At 41.2% G+C, this 21,391-nt stretch overlaps 1 protein-coding gene across 2 annotated transcripts in view; it reads right to left on the bottom strand.

The window, feature by feature from the left end:
• The window catches only part of lrig1 (leucine-rich repeats and immunoglobulin-like domains 1), a 47,233-nt gene extending 31,375 nt beyond the window's left edge, over positions 1–15,858 (bottom strand). For both annotated transcript variants that reach the window (XM_032550595.1, XM_032550596.1), the window contains exon 1: positions 15,253–15,858. In XM_032550595.1, coding sequence (XP_032406486.1) covers positions 15,253–15,455 — 203 coding nt within the window. In that variant the 5' untranslated portion in view covers positions 15,456–15,858. The remainder of the gene's footprint in view (positions 1–15,252) is intronic.
• Between the last annotated feature and the right edge of the window lie 5,533 nt (positions 15,859–21,391).

Raw genomic sequence — 21,391 nt, 5'->3', positions numbered from 1 at the left:
TGCGACTCAAACTTTTGCCTGACAGAAAATGTCCCAAGAGAAAAGAAAATACATAGAATATGTGAGATTAAATAGTCCTGCCAAGACAAATATCTGTAATTAACATATTAAAAGCCGACTTACTTTTTTAATGAATTTAAGACATTTAGAGGTTTTAATGTTAGATACATAAATTTAAGACTTAAGGGTGAATGGACACCTGAGTGAAGTTGACCCCCCCCCCACCTTCCTCAAATCAGACGCAATGGGTGTCAATTAACTCGACTACGTTTGTGCTGGTTTGTGCAGCAAAAATTGTCGTTTGTGCTGCTTTGGCTTTGAAGATATTAATGAAAAGTTATAGGTCAAAAGGTCAACCAGCCCCCCCACTTTTATGAAATCAGACAAAATTGTTGTCAAACGTATTGCACAAACGAAGTCGAGTTAATTGACACCCATTTCATCTGATTTGAGGAAGGTCGGGGGGCCAACTTCACTCAGGTTACATGGACACCCTGGTTATGAGATATAAGAAAATGAGGTGCTGTCACCCAGATGAGGTGGGGGTTGCCAAGGCGACCGCAGATTCTGCATGTGTGGTGAGCAGAACAAGGTTGAAGCCTGAACTTGCAATGTAAAGTTAACATAGTATTATGCAGACTGTGTTGGCAGAGAGAAGCCCACAGTGAGAGCGGTGTTTGTTTGTGTGTAGCGGTGGGGTTAAGGCGGGTGAGACAAAAGCAGCCCACAGCTGTGTGCCGCTCTCCCTGCGCATAGACGTGGCAGACGACAGGAGAGAGTTTCAGAGAGATGGCAGAGACCGGGGACACTTTTTTTTTACCCCTCCAGGGGGTCTTTTTTGTGGGCTCTAGTGTCCCTTATACGACAGTAGGCTGACAAGAAACTGGGAAGGAGAGGGGGGAAGACATGCGGCAAATATCGTCGGGTCCGGGAGTCGAACCCGCGACGGCCTAGTCGAGGACTCAAGGCCTCCAAATATGGGTCGCGCTAACCACTACGCCACCACGGCACACCCGAGACCGGGGACACTTTTACCTGATGCAACACATTCCTCGGTCTCTTGTGTCAGCGTGGCCTTAAAAGACCGCGGCAGGAGGCGGAAATGAAGGCAGAAGCTGTTACTTCATGCCAGACATTTTAGAGAAAGTCGAAGGAGATATTAAGGAAGCTAATGTGTTGAGGGTGGGTTAATAGCAGGGTGCGTGCTGGTTTTTAAAAACAATCTGTCTCAATCACCCTCTGACTTGACAGATTTGCCTTTATAATCGTCTGTGTTCGCTTGTAGATAATGACAGCTTCTTTGCCCAGTTTTTTGTGTGTGTGAGAGACGAGATAATAGCAGAGCATGCGTCTGCCCTCGAGGCACGGTACGCAGAACCGCCTGCATCCCGTGTGCTGGGGATCCTCCTATTGTGGGTTAGTTGGCCAAATTGTCATTCCCCCCATCTGCAATAGGGGCCAATTACAGCAGAGCCTAAAAATCCGTGTTCACACAAGCGGCCTCTTCCTGGAGGTCCGTGTAATCAGCCAACACGTAAACACACTCGCACTCTAACAGGGTAAACTACGGAGAGTGATTCATACGCTCCAGGAACAGACAAAAACTTTTCTTAGCCCGATTTTTGACTAAGAAATAGGGCAAAGCTTCTCGTCTAACGTATGAACTCTCTCACGATTGAAGTTTGAAACAAAAAGAAATGCGCAACAAACAAAAGGGTGACTCACAGAAACAAAAAGGAAAGCATGTTTCAGAGCTCAACCTGCCATGCAGGTGCCAAAGGCCACAGCAACAAACGAAACTGGTCTTTTGTGTCAGTACACAGGCATGCGTGTGCCTTTCTCTGAGCCACCTGTGGTGTTTACACAACTGAGGCTTTTTCCCCTCCACTTGTTTCAGACAGATTTATTCTCTTACCTATCAGATCAGATAAGTTTCACAGTGTTTTAACACCTACTGTGGCAGGAGATGGTGATAAGGCCAGCTTTCCTGCCTCAATGACTCCCCCTTTAACTCCTCCTTCTCCCTCTTGAGGAAAAAAAGAGGGATGGTATTTAGTGCTTTCCAGAAAGTGACTGTAAACCCTTGGAAGCTGTTTTGTGGAAGAAACTGCTGTGACGGAATCAGAGCTACTGGCTGATTAGCAAGCGGAGAAATGAACATATAGATGTCGACAAAAACAAACTAAATCTCAGGAAAAATAATTCCTAAATTATCCTTTCGGATTCTAAGGTTTATCCACAAGGAATCTCTGCCACGTAATCCAAAAATGCCACGTTTAATTTCGCGGTACCGCTTTTTTATTAAGCAAGACTAACTGGATCTGACCTGGAACCAAAACCTGTTTTTCCCCACTGTTTTCAAGCCTTTTGTACCGTCTGCCGACATGATGTATTATTATTTTTGAACAAACTGTTGGCAATCAATCAGCCAAAGGTCAACATAACTTGTCTCCCGTCAGCAGAAGGTCCAGAGATCTGATATAATAAGAGTAAAGGCTCATCTGGGATAAAATCCCACTCAGCTGGCTGAACTCAACTGCTGGAGAAAATATTGCCTTCACTACACCACAAATTCAATGACATTTCTAAATATCCTGTCAAATTTTGGTAAATTTGTCTGTCAATTCATTCTTGGCTTTTCCCATCCTGGCCCCAGCAATATTCTCGCACTCATCTCTGGGGACCCCAAGGTGTTCCTAGACTACGAATATATATAGTCCATCTAGCAAGTTTCTCCTCACACTAAGATATATCCAGAAAGCATCAAACGAAAACATCGCCTGCCCTTTTCAGATGCCAAAACTTTCTCTATCGACTCCTTTCAGAGTGGAAGAGAAGCAGATCTATTCCTAGTTACCTCCAGACAATTCCGTTGCGAGTCTCTAAAGGCACAAAGGCAAAGCTTTTTGACAGCGTAAAACTTTGCATGTTCTGTGTCACACAGTAAATTGAAAACTGTGTTCACATCAAACTGTTTTGTATGCAACGCCAAACTTATTAGGTTGAGAGTTGGCTCAACAAGAGTATGTTGGATGCCCTGGTGGAGAAGAAAGGGGACTAGGCACCAAACTGGCTCAGCAAACTTCCTAGTATTAGTTTGTATTGTGGGAAATAAAGGAATTTGTCACAAGAAAAGAAGGCAATCAGAACACTCCACTATGAATCCCAATCATCCGCAGAGAATGTGCGGAGAATTCGTGCGCAAGTACACCCGAGAATGTTGGACCCTTAACGCTACCTTATGGTTTACTGCAGACAGGATGATAATCTGCCAATCTATCCACTGCCCCATCCAGTCACTTGCGAACAAGGCATTACGGGGTAACGTTGAGACGGCTGTAGTGCATTACGTCAACTTATACGTGTCAACTCGAACCTTTAAACACACATGGATGCATCGTGACCAGGTGTTCTGAATTGAACAAGTTAGGAAGGGATCACAGAGCAACTTTGCCACTGGTTTAGAGGAATGTAACTGGACCAGATCCCTCATTACTGTAGGGGAGGCCACAGTTCATCAATCTTTCTCCGTCCTCCCATCGAGACACAATTTGTACACCTCTGGGTCGAAGCCATTCATCTGTCCCTCTGCTACATTGGTTGAAAGTTAACATTTAACACCAGGCACCTTTCTTCAGTCCCAACCAAGTTGAAATAAACTTCTACAAAAGACAAATTACGAAGCTCATAAAAGTCACATCCTGCTGAGTGACTTTCTTTAGAAGAAAAGCAGATCTCAGCCTGCAGCGGACGTTTCAACACTGGACCATTCTGCTGATGTCACACCAAAAACTCATTAAGAGGTTTGAAGAGAAAAAACAAATAGCTGTGGTCCGGCTGCTGTGGTCATACAGTAGGAGTACCAGTGGTGATGTCACAACATATGATACCAGGCTTGTAAGTCAGCGGACGGTCTGTTTGCGGGAGGACATGGGGAAGGAGGGAGCGGGGACACTCGCACATAACAGGCATGCATCATCATTATCTCTCCCGTTTCTTCAGTAGATAAGCGGGGAGTGAACTTTGCTCACTGAAAGTGTGAAGTGATGTCAGTGATGAGTCGAATGCGAGTCCCCGCTGCGAGACAAAAGCCCTTTAATGTGCTCCATTTCGGAGCACCATAAAGCTGGTCAAAGAATAACCTGCGCGTCAGAGAGCCAGACGCACACAAACGCACCGCTCTTCCCATCGTTAAGGGGCCGCTTTATGGCTCAGCAACTGCAGTGTGAGTGTACACAAAGCTAACACCCGCTCCAATTTGCACACAAGTCGCGCAGCGAGGGAGCGGAGAGAGGATGGTCTCTTATCAGCTTTGATGAGCATATGCCAGCCGACAGCATTTGCTATAATAAAGATAAAACTGATGAGCTAAATTTTGGTCAAAACACTAATAGGCGTAAAAATCCTGGAAAAGCAATAAGAGATCATATTTAACAAACACATTCCCCCCCAACAATACACCAAACAACGAAGCAGAGAGAGGCTTTGAAAAACAGTCGGCCTGGAAGGTTTGGCTCCGATTCTGAAGGTGGCCCACATCTTGGAGCCACGTGTTCTTCCTTGCTGCTGCTTTGGGAAAAGTGGGGGAGCAGGAGATGGGAGGAGAAACAAACAGGCGCGAGGCAGAAGAAACCGTGCGCTTACCCCTGAGGGGCAGGTTGAACCCGTGGCCGGACCCACCAAGCCCGGTTTGGACGCTAAAGAGGTCCACAAAGACTTGCTAAGTCCCCGCTGCACGCATGCTAGCCCCACAGGCACACCGGCCCTGCACTAAACCCCGGGTTCAAATTAGATGACAATGTAATTTGTTACAAATGGCGCCAGACATTATGAGCAAAGGGAAATGAGTGTCTCCAATTAATCTGAAAGAATAACATAAACACGCTATGTCTCTTTAGCTAGGCTATTGGTACAGTACTACAAGCGAGGCTGACCTTCTGCTCTTATCTTCAAAGTGCGGAAAAAGATTGTTTTGTCCAATTTCTCCCACACCCCCAATGTTGTTTGTTTTACTCACAGAGCAATAATTACCAGTGATGGTAATAATTTTAAGTGCAGATTGCTAAACACAGAGGTTTTACAGCTCTTTTGGAAAAGATAAATGGAAACACAGTTCTTGCAAATCTGTCATTTCAAAATCTCTTTCCTTCCCAGTATCCAATTCCCAGGTTTTTCCCTGATAGTTTTTTCAACATTCTGGACACCTGAGAATTAAACATTTACTTTGGGTTTTCGGTACCTATCAAAAATAATAAAACTGAAAAAACCAGCTCTATTACTAGTGCTCAAATATTTAGAAAATCTGGACTGCGTTATGGATAACCCTACATCAAAAACATCTGTCAAATTACAGTTTGTGCTCTGTAATATTTGTGTTTGTAAAATGTCCAAAAGGAACCATGTCAACACTTTTTTGTTACCAATACATAGGCCTGTCGTGATAAACGATAAATCAATTAATCCTACGATAAATTAAAACTATTTTAATTATCGCCATTATCGTCTCTTCCGGCCTTTTTCTCTTTCTGTTAACGACACTGAATGAAAAAAGGCTCAACTCCGGTGCTCTCCACTGACCCCCCCTTCCTCATTTCCTTAATGTAAAGCCCAGCGCACACTACACGATCTTAGAGCTGTTGGCCCATTTTCAAAACCTGACAGACCACACATTAGCCGACAGAAATCCTAGATATAACGGTTCGATCGGGTTCGTTCCTGCCGTGTGGTGTCTAACAATGGGCACAAAATAATGGCTACAAGTTCAGTGAACTAATTTTAAAACCAGGCATTAATTAATGCTTTACTACAATCTACCTGCAATGCATGTGGCTAGTGTCAGCGTAAAGTCCTGACTGAATGAAAATCATTAGAACCTATTTACGCCACGTTAACGAAAAACAGCTGAAAAGTTACCGGGTTTATCAACTGCGGTAGCAATTTCGCTCCAACTCCTCCTCTTGTCATTTCTATATTCTTTGCATGTTGAAGAAACATTAATGTTGTTTCCACGTATTATCTGCAGGTTGCGCCGTGTCAGCTGTTTGGGATTCCCCTCCGTAATTTCCCCTCAGAAAGCACAGAGGAGAATCCACGCTTTCTGATTGGCTGCCTGTCACATTCAACAGGCTGCGTTAAAGCTCCCAGTCGGGGAAAAAACCCTGATTTGGATCGGAGCGGCAACATCTACCATAACACACTACACAATTTTAGAACGACCAACGTCCTAAGATTGTCATAAGGGGAAAAATAGGAGTAAAAAACCTGTAGTGTGAAATATTGCATCAGGTAGTCGATGTGCCCATTTTCTCTATTTAAATCTAATTATTACTGAAGGGCAACATAATATACAGACTTCATAATCTGCACTCTTTTGATTGAATGCAGTATTTATTTCCACTTTGGCTTTATGTTGTTTGGTTTTTTTTCAAGTGCGTTTTTTGTTAATGGAGACTGAGAATCCATTTTATTTTTGGTTGTTTTGTTTATTTTGTTTATTAGTTCCAGTGTTAAGTGTTCTTTTGAAAATAAAGTATATCTATCTTTGGCAGGAAATAGCATGCATTATTACGTCATTTCCATTAAATCAGTGTAAAAAGGTCTTCAAACAATATTATCGTTTATCGCAATAATTTTTGAGACAATTAATCGCTCAGCAAAATTTGTTATCGTGACAGGCCTACCAAAACACATCAGATCCAGTTCAGCAACCCGTCCAATTTTAAACACTGATTTGATAGGATCTAGAGCCCAAAATAATTAAAACAAATGCTGAGATGTAGAGCAGAGAATTGGGAAAAAAAACATGTTTCAATGCAGCAAATCAAACATAAATAATAAATATTTACTTTAAATCCTATAGTTTACATGGAAACGATGACACACAAAACTCACCAGAAAGTATAAGACATACGTTTTAAGAGAACGAGGCAGGCTTCTGTTCAATTTTATAGGGAAAACTAAAAAGGATGAGTTAATGTGTTCCTTTTTTAGATGCTTTCAGACAGGTTGCATTTGAGTGGTTCCTTGATTCTACAGGTCTGTGGAATCAGGTCAAGTACAGTATGGCTGCTGAAACTCAACTCAGCTTTTCAAGACGACGGTTACAGGGCCTTTTGATTTCCTCGATGTGGAAATGTGGAAAACGCCAAAGGAATCGTGGAATTTAACAAACATAATGGAAGAAATCTCAAGGAAGTCGCTGATATGGGTGAGTAGTAAAGGATAAGTGACTTCTGTAGATGCACATAATGTTTCAGTGTCTTTCAAAGAATTATAGTTATATGCTTTAAAAAAAACTGTGAATGTTCTGCTGAAATTCAGGAATTTGTTGTATTTGTGAAACTTGAACTATAGTAAATGTGGACCTCTTTTTTTCTGGTTGATAAATAAGGGTTAGAATGGGAAAAAGTAGAATTTTACTGGATCAGTAAGGGGATCTTTACTGATCCCCTTTTTATTTATCATTAAAAAGAACTACTTTTGTTGAAATTCAGACATGGAATAAGAAAACGCAAATATTTTTTCCATATTTAATTAATTCTTATATCAAACTTGAAAGTGACATCAACTAACTCCAGACTTTAAGACTACATAGGAATCCTTCAGGAAGGCTAAAAAAAAACAAAAGGATCCAGGGTCCAAAATAAAATTATTTGGTCCAATTCTTTCCTCACCCTTTGAAGCCATGTGTGTTTTCCAGTCAGAAGTCGATCTACTTTACGTGGTACCTCTCACTCTCCCTCCAAGTCACGCTGTCGTCCCCCACCTCCCCCCTCCAATCTCTTCCAGATTTCCAAACTCTTACCAGATGTTGGGACTCCACAGATGATTCATTGATCAACTTCCCTTTGTAGACACTGACTTTGAGAGAGAGAGAAAAAAGAAATCCCCAAAAGACTTGGCACTGTATGCTGTCCTCACAAAAGTGCCATCTATTCTGCGAAACGGATTCCTCCAGAATGACTTGTGGCAGCAGCTGTTTGATTATCATCAAAGCAAGAGCGAGGCCAAGGGCTCATCCCGTATCTTCGTGTATTTGTCAGGCTTCATCTCACTCTATCAGACTTTATCAAAGAGTGGGTCACCCTCGACTGTTTCTTTCTAATTTATTCGCAGCCAACTTGTTGCGTGAGTTGTCTCACATAGTCAAAAGATAACCAATAGGGAAGAAAAAGAAACTGTCTGCGTTTTTTGTTTTAAACATTCCTAATGGAAACTCCTGATGCCTTTTACTGACAGCTAGATAAGAGAGGGGAAAGTGAAGAGCAGCTGATAACAATCAGTGCCAGCGATAATAAACTCTCCCAAAGCCTCGAGTTGGGACTTTAAAATATCCGCCAGAGGACATGCGAGTCATAAGGCTAGCAAAACTATGATAATAAACAAACCGGGTATAATCACTCCCCAAACCACAAAATTACAAGGCTGTGGAGTGAGAAATGCCCCAGAAACCACAAGGGGCTCAGCCTTACTGAGTGGTGCTGCTGTTGCTGCATCTCTGCCCAAACCGCTGAAATGTTCGTGGAGTTTTTTGTTGTTTTCTTTCTTTCTTTTTTTTTTCCGAACATGACTCGCCGCGCACAAGTCCGCCCCCGTCCGTCAAGCTCAAAAGCTTGCGTATTTACATATTTTCCATACCGAGCAGTGGGTTGGAATAAGGCATAAACAAAAACCCCACACTAGGACGATGTTGCGTCTCTGACAGCATGTGGCGTTAAAACCAGACTGGCCTGTAACGTTTCATTTCCTCTGGCTTCACCCATGCATGTTACGACGTGGGTGACGGTGGCTGAGGTTTCTGACCGCTGACATAACTTTTCCCAACAAGTGGAACCAGCCCGAAGGCAGCGGCAGACCTTCACAATAATAAAACACTTCCCCCACCTCCACCTCAAATACCTTGACATTTAATCCCCCCTTGTCGCTGCGCCCCCCGTCCCCCCTACCACCATGCCTGTCATGAAACCACCGATTCTATTTCCTGAGGGTAGCAGCAGCCAAAGCCAGCTGCTTGGAGGTGGTGTAAGGTTTTCCACAGTGTGGTTGAAGGCGACAGTTTAGGGCTCACTTGCAACACATCGGTGTGGCTGGCGGGCACGCGCCAAGATGAGATTTAAAGAGCATGAACAAAAATACAACAGCATTTACACCAGAAATTTAAATGAAAGCGCATAACCTCATTTAATGCTCTCATATTTAAAGCAGAGAAGTAACAACTGCTAAAATTATTACATCATCTTTAAGAGTTATTTTGGACGACATTTTCAATAGATAAATTGGAGGAATAAGAAACTTTAGAGACATTTGTTAAATGAAGAAAAATATAATCTCTTTTTGCTTTTCTGCTCTTTACAAACTGGCTGACTAACAACTTTGTATTAGGTGGTTAGTTAGTCAAAGTGGCTGTAGAGGTGGGTCAGTTACCATTACAAAAGGTACGCCAAGGCTTTCAAACCCACAATTTCAACCCGTTCGTCCTTTAATTTCTCCATCCATTGTAATCCAGACAAATTTTGACAAAAAGTAATAACTTTGACTAATTTTAAAATGTAATATTCAATGTCATATTCTTACAGCAGTAGGAGTAATTGTTGCTTTTATTTTGGATGGAAAGGAATTTGATCTTGTTCATTTGTGTACACTTTTTGTTTGAAATTCTGGTGTAAATACTAAGGTTTGTTAAGAAATTAAGAAAAAAAAAATGAGATAATGCAAGAACTATTGAGTACAGTTGAATCCAACTGGCTGAAATACATTATTCGGCAGGTAGTATTTAATTACAAGCCACATGAATCATATTATTTTATCACATTTCCATCCAAATAGTCCAATATTGAACAATTGCGTTGATATCTTGTCTAGCTCAATTAAATACCACAATACAGATTAAAGTTATCCAGTTGTGAGATTATTCAAAAAATAGAAGAACAAGTTTGTAAAGTATCAAAAAGGTACAGCAGCTCTACATGGCCACAGAAAACTCTGGTTACTTCTTCTGTTCTCTCAATAATAGAGCCGAATGAACGACATGACTGAAAAGTTTCTCAAAGTTTACGAAATCAAAGGATACATTGATAACGACAAGTGGCTTGCCAGAGGGAAATCTTTTTTCCTCTAACACTTTACAAGCAGAGAACAACTGCGTGTTCTCTGAGAGCAGAACACGTGGATGAAAATACATCCAGACTGCATTAAAATCTGTAGCCTTTCGTGAGGACTTTCCTGCGCCAGACACAGTGACAAACAGACACCCGGTATCTGCCTCATCTCCCCTTCTCTCTCTCTCCCCTCAACACAGCGAATCCGGGCCAAAATCAGCAACACTCACGCTTTTATTTACTCACTGAATCCCATTACGCCAGTGGCACTGTGGGTAAAAATGCTTTTTGCACACATTACACTGGCTGCAAATAAAATAAAACACCACTCCTGAGAGGAAGGGCGCGACCGCGCGGGAGACTACTTGCTTTGTGTTTTGTGGGGCTATTCATCAATCATGAAGACGAAGCTGAACTTCTGAGGCTGATGGTCAATTTGCTAAACGCAAAGGAGCTCTAATGAAAAACAGCAACACATGTGGTTGATGAAGATATGCAAAAGTACAAGGGTATGTTTAAGTAGTGTAAAAGAGCTGTGATTGAAGACAGAGCCGGACAAATCGCCGATGATGTAATAGTAGACGTTTAGCATTGTTAAATGAGGCTACTTAAAGTAACAGTGAATAAAAAGGTCCGTATGGTGGTGTTCCCCAACACCTCGGCCCCCCCTAGGTCAGTCTGCCCTGCAGCGGATGTGCCAACATGTTTGCTTGCCTGAATTCTCATCAAGGCCCTTTGTTCACGGAGGACCGTTACAATCAGGGTCCTGAGGGGTGATTATTTTGACAGCTGGAAAGCATTACTGTTTTGTTTTCTTCCACCAACAGTTGTGGCCTTATTTGTGCCAGTGATGGATGAGCTGCAGGCTAAAAACCTGCCCTCTGGGAAGCCATCTTCTCCGCACAAATACTCATCAAAAGCTACTTTTTTTCCCCTTATTTTGTTTGCAACAAATAGTCTGAATCGATCAAGTTAGGTTAGAAAAATAAGGAGGTGGTTAAGTTTCTAAGAACGATTCATAATGATACACATTATACTGCAGAGGAGTCAGAAAACGGCAAGAGGGTATAGGGCTAGTCAGAAAATGCATGATGTTTAAAACAACTTGAACCAGGTTTATTTTGATTTTCAATACCCACTAAAGAACTGCAGGCAAGTTTTAAAAGAAACGTTATTCTCCTGTAATAGACAGTTTTTTCACTTTAAATTTTGTGTTTGTCAAATTATTATAATCATAGGTAAAAGGCAATGCTGAAATGACAACATGACACAGTCACTCCACCACACTACCAGGTAAGGAAAATGTTTCTTTTGCAAGATGTACTCCCTCCTTCTTGAACAGTCCCAACCATCTTAAAATAGCGAAAACAGGAGGTTCATTTATAGTTCTTAATTATTTTTGAATGATGAATACTTCAGTCACACATAGTTAGTAGATAAACATATAGTTCTAATAGATAAAGAAAGTGAGTGAGACTATAGGATGTCAGTTTCAATGGATTAACACAAAATACGAGGTCAAATGTGTTTTTTTTTTGCAGTCCTGCTATTCATTATCAGATTTTGCTTTCTTGTCAGTCTTGAAAATGTCTTTAAGTTAGAGTCTCTTGCAAATAGTTTCTTTGTTACTAGACACCGGCAGCATCCCTTTGCTCAATCTAGACAAGAAGAAAGTGAGGAAAAGTGGAATCAATACCATCCTTCCTAGCAGCCATACGGCTACGGCCAACCCCTCCTCTGGGGCTCACAGAGATAAACGATTCCACAGTGGGGTCCTCCGTTCTTATGGCTGACTGTGGAAACTGGACATCGCAGTTCATATGAAACTAAGAATTAGACACAGAAACAAGAGAGCTGCACTTAATCGCAACCTTCTTGTAGAAGATTTTTGATAGCATTCTAGAAGATAGACTTGTGGAAGACTTTTGATAATCGGCATCAAAAGTCCAGCCATCTTGCTGCTACTAGGCATGACAGACACAAAACGTCACAAAAATCTTTCTGAAGAGCGTTAACAATGAACGACTTTATCAGTTTAAAATTGTTGGCCAATATTCAAAACCTGAGAGACCCCACATATGGCGATAAAGGTATGATAGATTTGGTCGTACAGCGTGTGGCGCAACACACCACACACAAACCAATTTTCACTCGCTAACATTCAGATGTCAGACGGAAAAATCTCGCAAAACCTCACAAGACCAAACGTGAGTCTTGGTCTTGTGAGGGAAGAAGCGATGGCGATAGTTTATGGGTTATATTTAGCAGAGGAAAAAAACCAATACAAAGTTGTTTTGTCTTCTGTGCACTTTGGGGTTTCCCTCCATGTTTCCGTCACCTCGCTTTCTGATTGGCTACACGTCACATTCAACAGGCCGTGTTCTCGTTTCTCCTCAGGGAACACTACACATGCTGTAGTATCGGGCCAAGACAATCCAACATCCCGATTCTGAACGGACCAGATCACTCTTAACACACCACACACTTAAAGAGTGTCTCTTGAGATTATCTTAAGAGCCATCCCAATAATTTGGGTTGTCCTTAAGACTGTCAGAAGGTCAACATCTGGACACAAATCTGCATAAAAATGTTGCAGTGTGAAGTAGGGATTAGTTAAACACTCCAGATACCTGGCGATGGGTCAAAACAACTATACTGGGGTTTCTTTGGGTTTGAAGGAACCATATAATAACTGTTTTATGCACCGACTCCAGAACAATGGCATTTTCTCCCTTTGAGCAGCCTGCCAACATGAAGTTACTATCTCCCGTCTAGCTGAAATGTGCAACTCTAGGTGTTTCAAGAGATAATCCACAGCCATAAAGCCATTCCCTTTGAAAACAAAAAGGCTGCGGCCGCTTAAATCTTGACTGATAAGGTTTGGAGGAGATAACAGAAGAAGAAGGCTCGGAGCGACGCTTGGACTCACAGCAGCTGTTTTTAAGCAGAACATTTGTCCCACAACAAGACAGCCGCCGTCCACCATCCAAATCTGAGCGCATGCATGATAGACTGCTGCTTTATTATTCACGTTTGGAGAGAGCTTCTTTTTTAAAAGAAAAAGTTGCATTCCTCACTTCACAGGGGTTAAAACAAACTGCTGCGAGCGGGAACCTATAGGAGCCGGAGCAGCGCTCGGGTCCTTTGGTCTTGAACCTCAGGTTTCCGGCAACGAACGGGAACCAAACGCAAGCAGATGTTGGAAAGCCCTGGAACAAGACGCCTAATTGTCACCGATGATTATGCTGGAGAAGACGCCGCGCTTCGTGCTTCGGGGGAGGATAGAGAGCGGTGTTGTCTTTGGACGAGTTGTCTCAGTCAGCAGGATGGTAGCTGAAGCACCCAAACACACTGGAGGATGGCTCGTAAAAATGTCCCAAAGTAGCTAATGTTCCTTAACAAGCTGACATACAAGGTATCGACTGTTGTCAGTGGTACTCCAGCTGGGAAGCTGATTTATTTACTACAAATTCAATTTGTGAGCTATGGCTTCCAAGACAGAAAAGGAAATGTGGATAATACTCATCATTAATCTCAGGGGAATAATGATGAGGGTTTATTTGTTATGACATGTTTGTTTGCCCAACCCAAGCAAACACGTTTGCTCATTCTATCTCTAGGAACAGATATATATTAGACTTTGGAAAAGGCAATAAGTTTAGCAGGTCAATTGATTTCAAGTGAAAATATACTGCAGAAATGTTGAAAAAATAGAAAAAAAATCGTTGACACTTATAAACAGGTACAACAGACAAATAAATGTTAACAGCAATCTGAAATTTTTAGTGTAAATCTGTAAAAACGCCTTTTTTTTATACATAAAGTGTAATGTAGTTATAAAGCTGACACTAAACTGCTGTAAATAAGCCCAACGGAATAGGCAAAAACCATAAAGTAGTAAATTATCCAAATGTGTGTAATTATGTCACAATCAACACTAGGGGGCCACAGAACTGTTCTTTTTTTTCTGGAAGATATTGTTTTCCAGTTTTCTCTGAGGCATGGCCCCTAAAAGAAGAAAAGAGATGTAGCAGTTTATTTAACAAAAGTAGCAGACTAATGTTAGTCATCCCAGACTTGTACCTACTATAGCAGCTGCACTTACAGAGCCGGCCCAAAATGTCCTGAGGGCTTCAACAGAATCTGATTCGGGGGCCTTACGGCTGCTATCACCCACTCCTGCCCAATGGATATCTCTATTATATCATCCATCTTTATACATTTGTGTCTTTTACATCAAACATAAATAATACAGTTTAGAAAATCAAAGCATTTCAAGTCAATTTACAAATTTAGTCGAGAATGAGTGATGATAAATAATGATAATTTTAATCTAATTGCACTTTTTACACCTCAATTATGTGACGTTTCAGGGGCTCTTAGGGGCCCACTACTACAGGGAACCTGCTAGTGTGATTAGGGTACATTTAAAACCATTGTAAGGCTTAAGGTTTAAATTTAAGATGTAAATGAACTGTTAAAAACAACCAAAGTTAATTTTCTTACTCAATCCTTTAAAATGAACATAGTAATTTGAAAGTAACGTGAAAATGTAACTATGTCAACTTATCTATGTAAGTTTTAGGCTTCGATATGCAAGTCAATTCATTTTTCACTAAAGTCTACTAACTTAACACCTATACAGTGAGGATTGCATTTTATATTTCCGGCTACAGGTTTCAGCTAACTATTGCAATGTGTGTTCTTCAAACCAGTTAAAAATTTACAAGTAGCAAATAAGGTATCACAAATATTTTAATTTCATAGACAAACAAGAAGGACAAGCCAGTTTAAGGAACAGATTTCTTCAGAGGAGTTTTCTTCACCATAACTCATACCCTACTAGCCAGAGCTGAAACAAATGGGGCATATAAGCGTATATTCACTAAAAACCGCTAATGGAAGGCGCTGAAACTCGGTGTGTGGGCCCAAAGCAGCTGCTTAGTTTGCTTATGCCTTTGACCGGCTGGGTATGGACAAAAGCAAGAAATTCTTTCTCCAGCTAAGATTTCTAGACAGAAAAGTCCCTTCCCTAATGTGTCCCCTGCTTTCCATCACAAGAGGATCTTTATCTAGTTGCGAAGTTTTTCCCCCCCTTTTTAAACCCGCTTACCCCGTTATGGACTGGTCAATAAATAGTTTAGGGGGCACTTACAAGGAAACGGTCCAAACTGGAAGGTCCACAGGCGGGACTATCAGCTCCAGGCCACTGCAGTCCACCGAGTCCCCGCTGCAGGTACAGTTCTGAGGGCAAGGTGCGTCCGAACTCAGTCCAAAACAGCTTAAGAGCTCCAGCGACAACATTAAATAAAAAACACAGCGAGAAACACATCCAAGCCGTCCCAGGGACGCCGCCATTTTGTATCCAGTATAGCAGCGCGGCCGCGGAGCTCTCCCGGTGCCCACAGACTGGGAAATGTGTTATCAGTCTCGGTTAGGGGAAAGTAAAAACCCTTTGTAGCTCATTAACTATCTTTTTGTGGCACAAACGATAGTAGAAAAAACGTGTGTGTCCGTCTCGGCGGAATTCATCTCTGAAACAAGTCTTCACTCCCAACTTTCTCCCCCGGAGTCCGACGCAGGAGTACAATTTAAGAAAATTCACAAAAAGAAACTAAGGTGGAGTGTTGGAAACATTTAACTCAAATAAAGTAGCAAAAAAAAAAAATGTCCGAAAAGGGAACAAGAGTTGGCTTCGCAACTACGTGTGAAAACACTAAGGAGCCAAATGTTAAAAGGACTCTCTCTCTGCGCCCGGCTGCAGCTGCTCTCCGTCTCTAAATCTGGCTACAGCACAAACTTCAAGCGGAGTTGGACCGGTTCGACACCAAGAAAATAAAAAAGTAAAGTAAAAAAAAATAGATATTTAGTAAATAAGTTAGAAACAGTGGTTAAAACTCTCAAGCCGAGCGCTGCTCCGTGAGCTCTCCTCCAAATCTGAACCGCATACATCCAACTTTGAAACACGGACTCGGTACCATCCAGAGAAACTCCACCCGCAGCTCGTCAGGTGCGGTCTGCGCTCACCAAACCCAGAGGATCCGATAAATAACAAAACTGAAACCCCCTCCTCCTTTCCAGCGTGCTTTTACCACCATGAGTTTTCTCCTTTGCCGAGTTACTTTTCCCTTTTTTTTTTTTTGTGGGCGATCGCTCCGTAGTCCCACGTTGGAAGCACAACAGCGATCCCAGGATCCTCCCGTCGCTCGTTCTGATTGGCTGTTGGGATTTGCTGGGTGGGCTGTCTAGCCACGTGATTGGTCGTCGCGGTTTCTCCCCCGCGTATCGGAGCGTAAGAACCCTTGAGCGGCTGTCACTCAATGCCCGCTGGGCTCCGCCCATGTTTCCCACCCGAGGGTGTGAAACCGCACCGCCCCCCCCGGCCACTCTCACTGCTTCTTAAAGAGACAATCAGCCTCAGCTCAGTCCCTGTAATCGCATTATAACAAGCCATAATAACATAATTGGTTTGAATGCCCCCAATAACTCTATTCTGACACCAACATTTACATGTGAAACAAATTGGAAGTAGTAAACAGGGCTCTGTTGCACAAGGCATTTGAAAGAGAAAGAAAAGCTTTAGATACATTGACCTTATTATTCAAACCCTTTCAAAAGGGCCATTAAGAAAGTTTCAAAAACTGATTTTACTCTCAGTTTAATGCTTTGTAAATGTGTTACAAAGTCATCCAGTAAATGCAGACTTGACTCCTCTTCTTTCTGATAAATGTACTTCGCTTACTTTCTGAGATGCATCGCTAGAGTTGAAGTTAGAGTTGAAGCTGCCTTTAATCCTCTGATGATGTCAGCTGACGTGACATCAGTATTCAAGATTGCATTAAACTACAATGACTTTTAAAAAAAACCAACAATTTGGTGTGGTAAAGATATGTGAAAAATTGTATTATCTACTCCTAAATATTCCACAAATTAGAATATGGATTCTGATTGGACCCGTATGTCAGATAAAAAAAAGATAGTAATAACCAGGTATCAGTGAGTGAGTCCTCATTTCAGTTTTTTTTTTGGTCTGATGTAATATTCAAATATTAATTATTGTGTTTCATTAAATGTAAGCCAGAAATTATTATAATTAACGGAAATAAAGGCTTGAAAACATCAGCATGGGTGTAATTAATTTATGTGTTTCACTCAGGAAATTGAGTTTACTGAATCATGTGTTTGTGTGTGTGAATATGTAAATAAAGAAAGATATATTTTTTTCCCCCAAAAACTAATATTACTTTACTGTCTTATCTTTTAGGGGCTATCTGTCTCATTTCATATCAGAAACAAACGTCTTGATTGAATAAGATAAGTACAAATCAAAATCTATCAAGGGTCTGAATACTTTTGGGCTTATTAATAATTAATTAATTATGCTTATGCTTATTAATTAATAATAACATGTAATAATGAGCCCCTCTCATAGCGTCATCCTGCCAAGTGAAGGAACCTCCTACTCGAGGAAAACTCATCCACACAACGAAGAGTAGTTTACACATGTACAGTTTAAAGTCTTTTAATGCTGGATGTGAGAATCTTAAGTGTTTCTTTCACTGTCTGCAATGCAAAAATGCTGCAAATATTTTGCCCAGGTGTGTCTGAGCATGCACATGTAGACCCTGAGTGTATCCATGTGTTTTGTCCATTCGTACTGATCTTTCTATTTGAACTTGCCCTGTGAAAGGCCACATGAAAGCCAAAAATTCTTCCCAAATGCTAAAATCATGTTTGCCCGTGGTCTCAGAAATGCACATCTGTGATAAATCAGCAGTGCTGTCAGCCAGCCTGGCCTCATGAGCACTTCCCCGCCCCCCGCCCCTTCCCTCTCCGTCACATTTTTTCTTGGCACTGACAGATTGTTTTGATTGACTTTGTCAGAGCTATTGTGATCACTTTGTGCTGGGCGAAGACCCAGGTTTCGTTGCCATTAATCACAATAGCCAGGACACAGATATTCGCACCTGCAGCACTGCAGGCAAGTTCAATGGCACAATTCCTTGTTCCATTTCCAGTAAACAGACAATGGTTTCACATTGCACCGGGTATGTGTGCACATTCGCCCACAGGTGAGGCCTCCAGCTACTGGAGGAAAGGAAAATAAATGAAAAATGAGACTCTGTTAAAACATAACTACAATAATAAAAACGAAAAAAATAACAGCTGACTCTCATAGTGTGTGCTCAACCTGTATTTCTTTGGAACGTGGGAAGTGTTTGTTGTGAAGGAATTTTTTTAAAGAACGGCCTCTTGTCCATCTCTGGACTCTCTTCAGAGATCTCGTTTTTTTTTTCTTTACATTTTGAGACATTAAAGCGACATGTCCGTGAAGTTTCAACCAATTCCGTATGAGTTTAAGGGCATAATTATTTCATAAAGTTCTTACAGCAGCTTGACACAGACCCTGATTTGATGATAAATGTGTTGTATGAAAGCTAATTGAACCTCAAATCCTAGAAAATCCATATAAATAGAGCACTTATGGTGCAGATATTATGAGAACATAATATCCTCAGTCTCATGGTGAATTTATGCTTTCCAGCGGGGCTGCACCATATTAGAAAACCTTGGACTGGTGATAATATTAGCAAATATTGGGGTGGAAAGACCAATACACAGATTTTACTCTTTCCTCTACATTTGTGTTTCCTATGCTCTGTGTCCTTTAGCATTTTGAGCACTCTGTCCAACTGGCTAAATATTACGTTGGAATGAAAAATGCATGTTCATAACACTTGGAATATGCCAGCCAATAATTACTGTACTCCACACAGATCTTTACCTGGTTGCAGTATTGCGATACCAGTATTGCCAGTATTGCGATGTCAAGCTATACTGCCAATTTACTGTGCAGACTAACTTGCCAGTCTATCAAGTGTGACACTTACATTTCGCCACATGTATATATATATATATATATATATATATATATATATATGTATATATACACCAAGATGTCTGTTTTTAATTTCTTCACTGTGTACTTCAATAATGACATAAAAACTTACATTCAACAGGTGGTGCCAAACACACAGCAGATGTAGCAAAACCTTGAGAGAGAAAAACAGTTTTGCTTGTTTTGGAGAAACAAGTCAGTTCACCCCTTTAACAATTCCTACACATCACAATTTAGGCCTTTCCAGCTTCCATTTCCTACCTGTTAGCAAACCATTTTATAGCCATGTAGCTTAAGCATCACATATAAGTTTATTTTTGGTTCGCTCTTAAATATGACAGTTCATGCGAACCCCTCAAATCTAACATTTTACATATTTTTATTACTGTTCATCCTTTATATTAAAAATCTCCTGTTCAATGTGACTTTTAGACCTGAAATTTCAACTCGGCCCCTTGGTTTCATTAAAAGAAACTCTTAAAACGTCCGCATACCAAAGCATTTTGGACAATTTTATGCCGACCTAAATGTAATAGAACTCCTTTTCGTATAAATTTAAATGAATACAGACCACTCCTTCCATCCAGCATCAATATGTGACCTCAAAAATGCATTCCTGGTAAGATAAACAGAAGATTTCCATAAACTGATTCGTAAACCTTGTAGATCCCCAGAAGAGTCGAAGCTGTTACTTTTGGCAAAATAGTGTATATAAATGTCCACTGATAGCTATGATAAAGTTTTACTTTCTTGCTTCTAATCTGTTATTCCACAGCATTTGTTGTGTGTACACACATTTTCAGCAGGTGGTGGTTTACCGTCACAGCTATCCCAAGTATGCCCAACCTTACATTTTGATGTTCCTTCAACAGGCACGGTATGTGGACGTAGGTACTTTCGGGGGTCTATTTTAGGAGGACCGCTGACACGTCTTTTAATGTGATTTACTTGATGGATGACCTGCTGTAAATGACCTGGCTTACAAATAAGTTTAACAAGAAGGGCACACCATGAGGACAGTCATCTCTCAAGGTTGGACATTAAAAAAAATACAGGTGAGTCAAAGTCACATTAAGATTTGATCAATATGGGGTCCAATATTTGCACCAAGTGTTAAGATTTCCAGGCTCTTTATTTATATAATGATGCAGAGAATAGCAAATATAAAGACCTTCCATATCAGTTTGTTTTTGTGAATAATTTTGAATGAGGTTTATTTTGAAGGTTCATACTCCTTAACTGACAGCAATGTTTTGCTTTTTATTGATTAGGACTATAAAGAATAAATCAACATTGTCAGTAGGGAATCGAGAGTTTCACTACTTTAGCAAAGTTTCATTGTTTACCCGTATTCGTTTTTAAATTGTGTCCTGCTGTGTGACTGAAGTCCATTATAAAAAGACTAATGACGGAACCAGGTGAGTCAAAGTCTAGGTCTGTTTTTTTTTTTTTTGTATACGCTTTGAATGGCATCTACTTTGGTGTTGCAGGCAATTCACAAAATGTAAGGGAGCTCCTTCAAAGGGTGTATGAGTCAAAGACATATTGATCACATTTCACTTTCTTTAGGGCTGGGAAGTGTAACATGATGGCGATGGTGGTGTTAAAGAGGGGAGGTGGCTCCGGCCTGGAGCAATTCATCACGCTCATCTTCCTGGAATCTTCAAAGATAACAAACCATCTGCTGCAGCCATTCATCAAGCGTAAAATGGAAAGGCGTGAAGCCTGGCCAACTCATCAGACCGGAGCTGGATGGCTAACGGGTGTTGCAGGAGTGTGGAAATGCCTCAGTAATAGGAAGCAGAGAAGGTTAGATGGGACTCGGTCGATGCCAACACGCCCGCTACCATACATGAGATTCATCCTCGGGGTTGGAGTGCAGATGTTTAGAGTAAGAAAATGCAAAATCTCACGGGCACCGTCCTCACTTGAAAGGCGAATTCAAGTCCTTTCGCTCGGCTCGTTTTGGACCCACGTTTGGCACAATCGCTCTTGATTTTTTTTTTTTTCTTCGTGTCTTTAAATCTTAGATCCGATATGAACACTAAGGAGAAAAAGTAGCTGTAAAAAGTGTGAAGCAGCACATGAGAGCAGAATGAAATAACAATGCTCTTCATTTGAACTCAGGAACTCAGACTTTCCAGGTTTCTAGTTGGGGAATTCAGTATGAGGCCCATCGGGAAAAAACCTAACTCCTATCTGGGGAGGTCAGGGAAATTATACAGGTCTTAACGTTAAAATCCACCATGACGGCGGCGAGCATTCAAACCGTGATTTCTGCTGTTGTCGCAGGCTGGTTTCGAGTTTTGAGGTTTTAAAAAGTTATGCTTTCAAGACAAACGCTTACGGTCGTTTTAAACAAACAGCATGAAAACCGTCAGAGTGGTTGGCGCAT

The sequence above is a fragment of the Xiphophorus hellerii genome, chromosome 20 (genome assembly GCF_003331165.1).
Source record: "Xiphophorus hellerii strain 12219 chromosome 20, Xiphophorus_hellerii-4.1, whole genome shotgun sequence".
Classification (NCBI taxonomy): Eukaryota; Metazoa; Chordata; class Actinopteri; order Cyprinodontiformes; family Poeciliidae; genus Xiphophorus; species Xiphophorus hellerii.
The sequence above is the reverse complement of the archived record's forward strand: the minus strand, read 5'-3'. Positions and strand labels throughout refer to the sequence as shown.